General features: G+C 40.2%; 1 protein-coding gene across 2 annotated transcripts in view; it reads right to left on the bottom strand.

Moving 5' to 3' along the window:
• Nucleotides 1-7641: 7641 nt before the first annotated feature.
• The window catches only part of SLC44A5 (solute carrier family 44 member 5), a 68709-nt gene continuing 65180 nt past the window's right edge, over nucleotides 7642-11170 (bottom strand). For both annotated transcript variants that reach the window (XM_063406819.1, XM_063406818.1), the window contains exons 19-22: nucleotides 10693-10763; nucleotides 9536-9624; nucleotides 8851-8935; nucleotides 7642-7837 (exon numbers count right to left, since the gene is read on the bottom strand). In XM_063406819.1, the coding sequence (XP_063262889.1) occupies nucleotides 7725-7837; nucleotides 8851-8935; nucleotides 9536-9624; nucleotides 10693-10763 (358 nt within the window). In that variant the 3' untranslated portion in view covers nucleotides 7642-7724. The remainder of the gene's footprint in view (nucleotides 7838-8850; nucleotides 8936-9535; nucleotides 9625-10692; nucleotides 10764-11170) is intronic.

The following is an 11170-nucleotide window of genomic DNA, read 5'->3' as shown; positions in this document are numbered from 1 at the left end:
CTGTAACAGGTCAGTTATGTTACAATTTCCTTCTTTAGCAGAAAATTCAGTCAGTCCACAGCACCGCTGCACTGTTACTGTGGCCCAGAACAACTGGAGCACAATGACAACTCACAGTGCCAGGGCAGAGTGACACAGCTTCTCCTTCTCCTTCTCCTTCTCCTTCTCCTTCTCCTTCTCCTTCTCCTTCTCCTTCTCCTTCTCCTTCTCCTTCCCCTTCCCCTTCCCCTTCCCCTTCCCCTTCCCCTTCCCCTTCTCCTTTTCTTTCTCCTTCTCCTTCTCCTAGAGGGCCTCTCCCTGAACAAGGTGCTCAGAACACAGGTGCTTCCCAAAACAAACCTCCTGACTGACAATGAGTGGCCATGTTGCATTCCATCAAGTGGTGACATGGGTCACTGGTCCACGTTCCAGGACTCCTGGGGAGACTTGCACATTCCTCTTGGCTAACCAAAAAGAACAAACTGTGCAAAAGTAGGATCCCTAGAAAAGACTGGAGAGCAGACTGCTGGTACCTGAGAAAAAGCTCCAGGTAGGCTTTGAATTAATCTGGATGTGGATTAAAGTTTCTATGGCATGCAGCCAATATTAGATTTAAATGTAATGTGAACAGCAAGAAAAACACATGAGACAAAAACTCATTTCACTCTGAAAACAAATTTTAAAAGAGGCAAGCTTAGTAAACCTGACATTTTCTGAAGGAGGATAACACAATTAATATGCAGTCAGTTCCAACAGGCTGCATGTGTTAACAGGAGATACTGATGTTAGTTTAAAAAATAAAAATATCCAGATTTTAATCAAAATAACATGAGACATAGTAAAGGTCCTCTATGCTCCAGGATCCCCTTAAAATAACTTCTATATTACAATTGTACCTTCCAGTGTCTGGGTACACTGTGTTAGATTCTGCAAGGCTATACATGATCACTTGAACTCAAGCAATGTTCTTTAACCTCTACAATGCTTTACTGCTATTGTTACTTTCTGGCATGGTCAAAATTGAGTTTTACAGCAATGCTTTACAGAACAAAAAGCACACAGGTTTTGTTTGCCAAATTTGCATCTGATTAAATGTTAAAAAGAAAAACAAAACAAACAAACCAGAAGCAAAAGTAAATATGCTTTCATGGAGATTTACCATAGAACAGTAGTATTTTTTATCTCTTCCAAGCAACTGTAATGTACCTCTTCCCCATGTGGCATGGCCTCAGTCAGCCTAGCCACTAAACCTGGGCTCAGGGAACACAAATACTCTTCTAAAGATCACTTTTGCTTGTTCACCTTCCACTGTCTAGTTTGGACTGAACTGGCCCACATCTAAACCTCCTAGGCTGTGTCATTCTACTCTCCATAAACATTTGCTTTCATAGAGTCACAGAATATTCAGAGTTGGAAGGGCTCTTCAAAGATCATCGAGTCCAACTCTTGGATGAGGAGCCCATCCAGGGCTCAAACCCAAACTTTGTCACAAGTTCCCTTTTCCAGCAGCTGCCTACCACCCCCGGTGGCACGGAGCTGGGCTGAACAAGTACTGCTACTCAGGGCCAGTGACTGGACAGCACAAACCAACCAGTCTCCCCACCAACACTGATAGCATTTAACCCTTGCTAAACAAATAGCATCCTATGTTATAAGCCTCATACACACTCATTTTCCCTTAAATGATATATGCTGCAACTATACGTACACAGATTCTGTGTCTGCATCTCTTTGCTATTCAGCCACTGAACCCCAAACACACAGCCATACCAGCTTGCTTTGCTAATTCAAAAACTTGATTTGCTAAATCAAGGTCCTCTTGCAGGGAATGCCAGAAGGAACTTCAGACAAGGCTCCCCACATATGGAATGATTTACAAGGCATACCTTAACGTTATGTCGAAATTCTTCCTTTGTCCTGACTCCAAATAATTGCTCCACTGCAATTGCTCTGCCGAAATCCATTCCAATCCCTGAAAAGCTTTTTCATGGATTTTGGTGGTGGCCTTTTTCCATTCCTGTCCTCCAGAAAAATGTATGCAACAGACTCCCTGGCCAGACAGCAAGTCACCTGCCACAGGTCATCTGCCTGTGATGCTCTGTCAACTCATGGTGTACAATAAAGGTTTCACTTCTCACAAAGAGAAGGGAAAAATATGACTGTGAGCCTCCCAAACTCCAAAAAAGATTTCTGCTGAGTTCTGTGGTATGATTTCAGCCATATACCTTGCTTTATATAATATTTCAATTCTGGTTCAGACAAAAAACAGTATGATTTATTGTTACACGGTTCAAAAAATTTAAATTCAAATGAAAAAAAAAAGTAACAAACAATCCTCCATCGTTTATCAATAAACCCCAAAACTCCCCTCCAACCAAGAGCAGTGGCCGTGGCCCCGCCCGGCGCCTCCTCTGCTCCGCTCCGACGCGGCAGCAGTCGCCCCGCACGCCCTCAGCACCAAACCCCGCCTTGCCCCAAACCGCGCCCCGCACGGCCCCGCACAGCCCCGCCCCGCACAGCTCGGCACGGCCCCGCACAGCCCCGCACGGCTCCGCACAGCTCGGCACAGCCCCGCACAGCCCCGCCCCGCACAGCCCCGCCTCGCACGGCCCCGCACGGCCCCGCACAGCCCCGCCCCGCACGGCCCCGCCCCGCACAGCCCCGCACGGCCCCGCCCCGCACAGCTCGGCACAGCCCCGCACGGCCCCGCCCCGCACGGCCCCGCCCAGCCCCGCCCCGCACGGCCCCGCCCCGCACGGCCCCGCCCAGCCCCGCCCCGCCCCGCACGGCCCCGCTCCGCACGGCCCCGCCCAGCCCCGCCCCGCACGGCCCCGCCCGGCGCGGTGCAGACGCACTCCGGCTTATAGCGAAATCTTTATTAGAACAATCCCCAAGAACTGTAAAACGGTGAAATAACATCAAAATTAAAAACTTCCGTTATCAAAGATATTTAAACAATAGGATTCTATTTCTGCATAGCAGAAGCAACACGGTTTAGAGCTCAAATCATCCTGCTCGTGTTAGTTCAGTTTTGGCAAAACAATACAATCTAAAGCATCATATTAATGAAACAGTAACCTACCTTTCATTTCTTAAACATCAAAGAGCCATTTTCATGGTTTTAAAACTCATTATTTAGGACAATGTGGACATGTGGGCATTTTGTAGCATAGAGTAACAGACAATTTTAATATTAGTAGCACTAGTGTTATTGAACATGAAGAAACACTAATTTTCTAATTGTTTACAGTGCAGTACAAATTACATATTACCCCAAAAATCATTGCCTGTATCAAAAGTTTAAAAATGTAGAACAATTTATAAAACAGTCCCAGAATAGGAAATTATCAGTATTGAAACAGAGAAGGAACTTTATGCTTATAAACACGCAAATAAATGTATTACAGTAATATATGTGTACTTTTTAGCTTTATTCCTTCTGTTGTAAGTAGCAAGAGCCCAGTCCTACCCACAGTTACACAGGAACAACACGCATGATCATTGTAAATAGAAAGCAGAACAGGCTCTACTCAGAAGTCCACTATACCACAAATTAAAGCTATTTTAAAAAATCTACTGTATAAAAATGGAACAGTCTTGCATTGTTTTCATTTATTTGCAACACTACAGTCGTGTTTTCTTCCAGACCATACCATCAACTTTCATAATCTGACAACAGCAACAGGGAAATGATGGGTGCTGCATCACACAGTGCAAACGCATCTGACATCCTTACTACAGTTCATTTTTTGTTAGTCACTTTGAAATAAAAATAAAGTGTCTGTTTTCCTCTCTAGACTTTTCTGTTTTGTACACCGTATAAATGAATTTCAAAGTGTAAGCCAGGTGAAGTAACAGCCAGTAAGGCACTTTGTCTGCAAAGACACAGCTGTCCAGGCTGAGCAGCTGGTCAAAGGGAGACATTCTTGGTCACTCAAAAACAGTCAGTTTATTTATTCTTCATCATCACTTCTCTGACAGCCATTTTGTGGAAGAACACTTACTGACTATTCCAGAATCAGCCTGACATTGCATCCACCAAAATACTTTTCCCGTTCTACAGCAGAACATGCAATAGTAAAATATTTCATTAAATACTAACATTTAAAAGAATATTCAGCATCCTTGGATCACCCAAGGATCATCTGCTGAATACTATTTGGGGAGAAAGAAAACCTCAGCAGAAGAAATGATCCTATCTTCTTATTTCTGTGTTTTGTTTCTATGGTGGGGTGTGTGGGTTTTTTTGGTGTTGTTTGTTTGTTTGTTTTTTGGTTGATTTTTGTTTTTTTTACAAAATTTGAAGGCTTGACATTAAAACTTTGGTATAAAACATGTAAATGAAAGCCATTCAGTAATATGCTCTAGGGAGATACAATGAATTCAAACCAAGCTAAACAAACATGACTACATGGATGTGATAGCAGGTGTTTTCTACTGTCTTGGTTTCTACATTCGGCTTGTTTGTAATCTTGAGAATGTTCTTTCTTTCTACTCATGTGAAAGATCTTTCTTCAGATCCACCTGCTTTTCCACAGCTCCTCCCAGGGAGAAGGTGCCTGCATGACCCTGGCTCACACCCCTGGCCCTGGCGCGCCCTCGGCAGCCGCGGAGCCTGCGGGCTCTGGGGTGTCCCACGCCCTCCGTCCATCAGCACTGCAAGCACAGAACCAGCGCAGCTGGTGGCACTGTGGGCCCAGGGGGCTCAGCAGCAAAGCACACAGCATATTTCACTGTGTTCCACTCTCTAAAGTAAAAAATGGAATTTTGAATTTCATACTAAACCAAGCAACAAAGTCCAAAATCATAAATGTCATTATTACTACCTCCTCTGTGGTGCACATCTGCAGACTCTGGCCCACAGGATTAATTAGGAACCATTATAACAAGATAGCCTTGAAAGACCTTAGGTGAATCCTTCCCAAGTAAATGATTGCATTAATTTTGACTTAGTAATTATTAGCAATTTATTTTTAGAAAGCCAATTTTAATATTAAATATTTACTACTTACTGAATTTATTGACTACAAAATCTACATGGTATTGCTTTGTATTTTCACAGTTCTTATAATTACATCATAAGAAAATGGCTTTTAAATTTTCTTCTCAGAAATGATGATCAGTTACATTCTAAATACTTTCACAAAATAGTGAGAGGAGCAAATTTATACATATATATTTTTTACTGTCTATAAATAATAATACAATTTAAAACTTTCACTTTTAGAAAATCCTTTAGTAAATGCATAGGTTTGTTACAAAAGTTTTCTCATCAAATAACTGTATAGTATTTCTATTATGTTTTATTCCTGGTAAACTCTGTGGTTACATTCATATGATAAAAAAGCAAGCTATATTCAGAAATATGCTTTTTCAGTTGAGCTCCAAGTAAGACACTCAAGTCCAGTAGAAATATAGATTATGTAATGCAGGCTCTTTAGCTGAAAATTAATCAGTAGTACTTAAAAAAAAAAAAAAAGCTTTAGAACATGGAGTGCAGTAAGACCAACTACTTCTTTAATCACAGGATGGTTACACACATCCCCAGAAGTTACTGACTTAATTCTCAGAAAATATTAGAATCATGGGAGAGGTTGTGTAATCCATGTCATGCACATAATGAGAAAGGAATGATGATGATGATGATGATGATGATGATGACGACAAACTTCATCCCTCAGGAGTCCTTTTTTTTTACTAAAGGATTCTCAGTCCTTTCTGAAAGTCAAGTTTACTCTAGGTTATCTCATGGGCAGTTACCAAAATCTAAAGGTGCCTATAATCAGTAGCTACATTTGAAACCATATTTATTTTATATTATTTTATTTTATATTATTTGAGTCCTACACTAAATCTCTCATTTTTGCTTCAGGGAAAAGGGCTCCAGCATCAATTGGACCACAGAGAAAGCTTACAAGGACACTCACAGCTGCACCTCAGGTCACTGAATTTCAAGATCTTACCATGCCCACAACTGCAAGTGTATGGATGGTGGTCACTTGTGCATCAACGCGACCCCACACCCACAGCAAGGACAGTGCTACCGCCTTTGGAGTGATCACAGTCATCACAAACCAGAGCTGTAAGTTAGGGAGCAAAATCCCATTGGGATGTGGACGGTCAGCAAATTTTCCCCAGAAACTTGCCTTCAAATAATCTGGAAAAGAATTTGCATTTCTTTTTGTTACACCAATGGACTTCCAGGGTTAGAAAAGTATTTCTACGTGCTAAACTCCTGTCACAGAACTGGCAAATGTACAGCACATGCCACTCCTGGAAAGTGGAACAGTACTGGAATAACTTCTTCAGTACACTGGAATCCATGAAAACTAGGGGCAGGCCTCAGTATGGCTGGGTCCTTGGCTCCTCCAGGAGACTAATAAATTAAAATCATCTTTTTAGCTCAGTCTTGGCAGTAACAGACTTGAGAAACTCTCCAGTATTAAGACTTTCCATCAGCAGAGCTGTTACTTAATGGCAGTGACAGTTCCACTACTGGGAGGGTCATAAACAAAACACCCAGTGTTAATGTGCTTTCTACCAATAGGTGTATTAATGACTTTGTACTAATGACTGGGCAAATTTAAGAATCAAAAAGCAAACTAAATCTTTCAGAGCATCTCATTAGTTGAATCATTCATCCTGTACCATGAGAAGACTTGAATTCAGTGTCCTAGTACCTTACTGTGTGAGCCACTGGGAGCACAGAGATGTGCAGGAAGTGCAGCCCTGGCCCTCTGCACCCACACAGTCATTCCATGGCTTGGCAGGAGCCCTTCTAAGCTAGGCAGAGGCAATGGAACTCCTTATGCACACACATTTTCTTTCAATTAAAAAAAAAAGACTGCGCTTAGTTTTCCTTTCAGTGAAGCTCAACTTCCTTGTAACACAGAACACAATCAGAGACTTTTCAGGGATAGGGGGATATTAACACATGTGCATCTCTCTTAGACATCAACTAAAAATTATACATTCACCATCTTGTACCAGATGGAACCTCATTTGTGTGAACCACAAATCACTTCAGCTGCAGTGGGACTTTCTCTCAGTTATACCATCTTTTAAGTACAACTCCCCGAAAACTTCACTTTAAGCAGTATCAACTAAAGTCTTTTCTGATTACCTTCTTTAGGACCTGCAGGGTACCATCATGTCTTAAAAGATGCAGTTGTGGATGTGATTAAAATATCACTACATTTTTCAGTGTAGGGAATCATCAATGCATGTATTATCACAGTTTAAATAGCTGTGAACCAGCTTGTACAAAAAATACAATCATAGCACCATATTTACAAATTTAGTACCATCTTCTCTTAACTAGAGTCTCAAACTATCTTTTTATGGCTAATTAGGTTATACATCAGTGCTTTCAAAAATTGCCTGAATTTCTTTTACAAATATACACTTATAAGAAGAAATATTATCAAAACTGCTGTCATCTAAGGCAGCAACTTGTATTACAAAAGTTATTAAAACATCATTATACACTTATAAAAGTTTCAAATTTACATTTTCCTTTTGATAGGCACTCTATAAACTAAAATGTGGCCTTGTTTTCACAGCTGTTAGTTTAAGCATTTAAACTAGTTAAATGTTATCAATGTTGCTCTTTTTTTTTTAATATGAACAAAAGGAAAAAAGAATCACCCATTAACCAGAAGCATCATTTACAGTTTTTACTTTTGCCTACTTTATACACGTTTTGATTAAAAGTGACACTTTTTGATGTTGAGGTGTAGCATTCATTATCCCACTGCCTTCTTAGAGCTTAGTTTCTTCTTCCCTAGAATTCGGTGGAGGCTAGCTGACATGAAGTAGGGTTTTGCTGTAGATCCATCATTTCTTTCCAGGTCTTCACCTGAATTTACACAGCAAAACCAGTCAAAAAAGGAAGCAGCAGTACAACCACACACAGAGATACAAACAGAATTTAAACAAGGAGAGAGCATAAGACCCAACATTAAAAGAAACTCAATCAAGGTAATTTAGCTTTATTGTTAAGTTGATAACAGACATTATAAAATGTCTATTTTCTTAGACCACAAGAGGTTTTACATGATGCAGAGACACAAACACCTTGTCATTTTTTAATTATAGCAATATATCCTTTTTATTCTCCAGATCTCTGTTCTGGCAGTATAGGCGGAAATTTTCAGAAACTCTAATTCCTCCACTGGCATTTTGGAAATCTTTTGCTAGAAAATGTGTCACAAAAACACCCATGGAGTTAAGCACTTTCTGGAACTGGACCATTTTTCACTGCCTAAGATAAAGTTCATTTGAAAACCTGTTGTTATGAATTAATAATATTCTATCTGATCTATTGTTCATTACTTTATGGGAGCATGGGAAGCAAAACAGAATATGAATCTAAAACAACAAGACAGACATTCCTTTTTTTCCTACAGAAGGTCATGACTAAATCACCAGTCAGAGTTCAGACCAGTTGGTGCCATGCAGCAGTGACAGACCAGCAAACAATTACACACCAATGGGCAATGGTGAGGGAATGTCACTGAAGCACAGTCATTGTGACTGCAACCCTGCAGAGGCAGACAGCAAATCACTACTGTACAAGGCTCTTCACAAAGCACCCAGAAGCAAACTCAATGAAATTTAGGGAACATCTAAAAAACAAAAGTCAGACATTTACATAAACCATAAAGCTACCTTACACTTCTTAAAGTAATTAAATTTGAGTACTAGAGCATGGAAGACTGTATCCCAGAGCCAATATGAAAAGAAGAAGCCGCTAATTTTTCATACAGTTCGCTAGTATGTCACCAGACTACTGTAAGGAATGGATAAGGTGATTTTCTGCTCCTCTTTCCATGACTTGCAGGTATTACTAGAAGAAAACATAGTACTTACAAAAGCAGAGGAAAAGCGTGTCGACACACATTGCATAGACGCTGAAGAACCCGTGTGCAACTAGGTAGGAGCCAATGATGACCGTCTACAAAAAACAAACCACAATAAACCCCCAAATTTCTTTCAGAAACACTGTGGTAGTATTAACACAAGTCAGAAGCCTAGTCTGCTAAGCAAATTTAGAAGAACTTAATGTCAGCTCTGTATCTCTACCAAAGGTTACTACTGCTGTGGATAGGGATCACAGGTTCAAGACACTGCATTCTAACACATAGTAGCTTCTAGTTCTCCACCTCCAAGGAGAATATATGCCAAGAATATTCTGAACTTGTTCAAGAACCACTCAGCCTAGAGATGTTCTGAAGTTTAAGGCAGGGGGCTTATAAAAGGAGAAAGAGATGCATTTGCAAGTCCCTTCCATTAGAAGCCATACTGTCATCAGAATCTTGCTGTCTGGGAAATCTGAGGACATGTGAAACCTAATTTTTCTGAAGATTTAGAGCCACTGCAGTTCCACTTCTGCCTGAAGGATTCCAAGGACTGGAGTGCAGCAGCTCAGTCCCCACTTGGGTGGATACTATGCAACTGAGATGCTGACCAAAGAAGCTGTTACCAAACCATGCCCTGAGTAGTCTGAGCACCTTGAACTGCCCCAAGCATTCAGGAGATTAAATGGTTGCCTTACCAACAATGGTACCCAGTAGTAATTCAGCATTGGCACTTCCTGTGCAAAGACTGGTATTCTGTGTGTGAAGAAAAAGAATGCAAGAACACCTGCAAGAAGCACAGGCCATTAGTGATTCTCATGCTAGCTCTGATTTCCCAGGATCTAAAGAATGGATAAGACAGACAACAGATCTAAGGCTGGTCTCAATAGAAGTTTGTAAACAATACATTCTTCAATACTAATTATCTAACAGAAGAGATATGTAAATTAATCAATTACCATAAAGTTATTGATGGGCCCAGAAAGACTTTAGTGAGTTGTTTTGTTTCACCATTCTATTGAATTTAACAGCAAAATTAATAAATAATATAATTCTACAGTGATAACAAAATATTTTAGATCAGCTCTGGGTAAAAGTTTTACTTTTGCTTAAAATATAATTAATTTGTTAATACTGAAAGTATACAGAATGCAAAATATGGTTACTTGTAAAATAGTTCTTTGAAACTGCTGTGACAATTCGGAAAAACCACAATAGAACGCTGCCAATCTGAATTTCTGAAAGCGCTTCATTTTAAAAATAGAAAAACACTTTTCTATCACAGAAAACCATGAATAATCTACTTGATATTTACTGATAACAAAGAAAATCCTATAAGTATGCTAGAAATATTCTATTTCTTTTACTATAGCTTCTAGCTACAATGGGCTCAAATACAGCAGAGCTTCAGGTCCATTCCTGCAGACCTATACCACCACATCTTGCAGGCAGTTGTCTGTTACCAGGTGAATCACATTTGAAGTTTTGTTCAGTTCTTACAAAAGGAGAACTGACTGTGGTTAACTTATTGGACATGAATTTTGTTTGATTCAGCTATGATGCTGTGGCTGCAGAAGTCCTTGCACCAGCCACATATGCAAGAGCTGTAAAAACAACTGCGGAAAAGATACTGTCAAGGCAAACCTGGTGCTGAGCAGGTGGGAGAAAGGGCAAGAAAAAAGAAAAATGCTTTTAGTTTGATCTAGCAAATCCTACAAAAATAAAAAGATATTTCCAAATAGTCAGACCAATGAGAACTTCCAGGTGCCAACTAAACATTTATGAATATGGCAGGCATGCTTCTGGGTACCAGAAAATAGAGCATACGATTTAGAAAAAAACTCAACCAGCTTACCTACACCACCAGCAACAAGGATCTTCCCCAGAAATAGAAGGAAGTCTGTAACTTTGTCCAGAACTGCAACCCTGTTTACCAAAGGACAAATGATACATAATCATCACAAACCAGACATTTATATTCTTTCTCCTTAAATCTATGGATAATTGCAAAACACGACCAGAAGCTGTCTTCTGCTGGTTTTATGGGCTGACAACACAGTACCACAGACAGGCAGTGCTGAGATGGATGTTGCTACAGTGTAATCTCAGGAGGCAAAAAAGCACTGAGCCTTTGTTGAGTAAGGCCTTAATGTAGCAATGCTGCTACAGGACTGACATGAAGACTGTTTATTCCTCAATTTGGTTTTAAAAAAAAATCAACCAACCTAAAACTTCGAAATATTTTTATTTCAGCCTTACTTCTATGGGCACAGATAAGTCAGGCCAGAATAGGGGAAGTAAACATCAAAACAAAAAGCAGTATTTATGTAGAT

Source organism: Prinia subflava, chromosome 10 (genome assembly GCF_021018805.1).
Source record: "Prinia subflava isolate CZ2003 ecotype Zambia chromosome 10, Cam_Psub_1.2, whole genome shotgun sequence".
Classification (NCBI taxonomy): domain Eukaryota; kingdom Metazoa; phylum Chordata; class Aves; order Passeriformes; family Cisticolidae; genus Prinia; species Prinia subflava.
The sequence above is the reverse complement of the archived record's forward strand: the minus strand, read 5'-3'. Positions and strand labels throughout refer to the sequence as shown.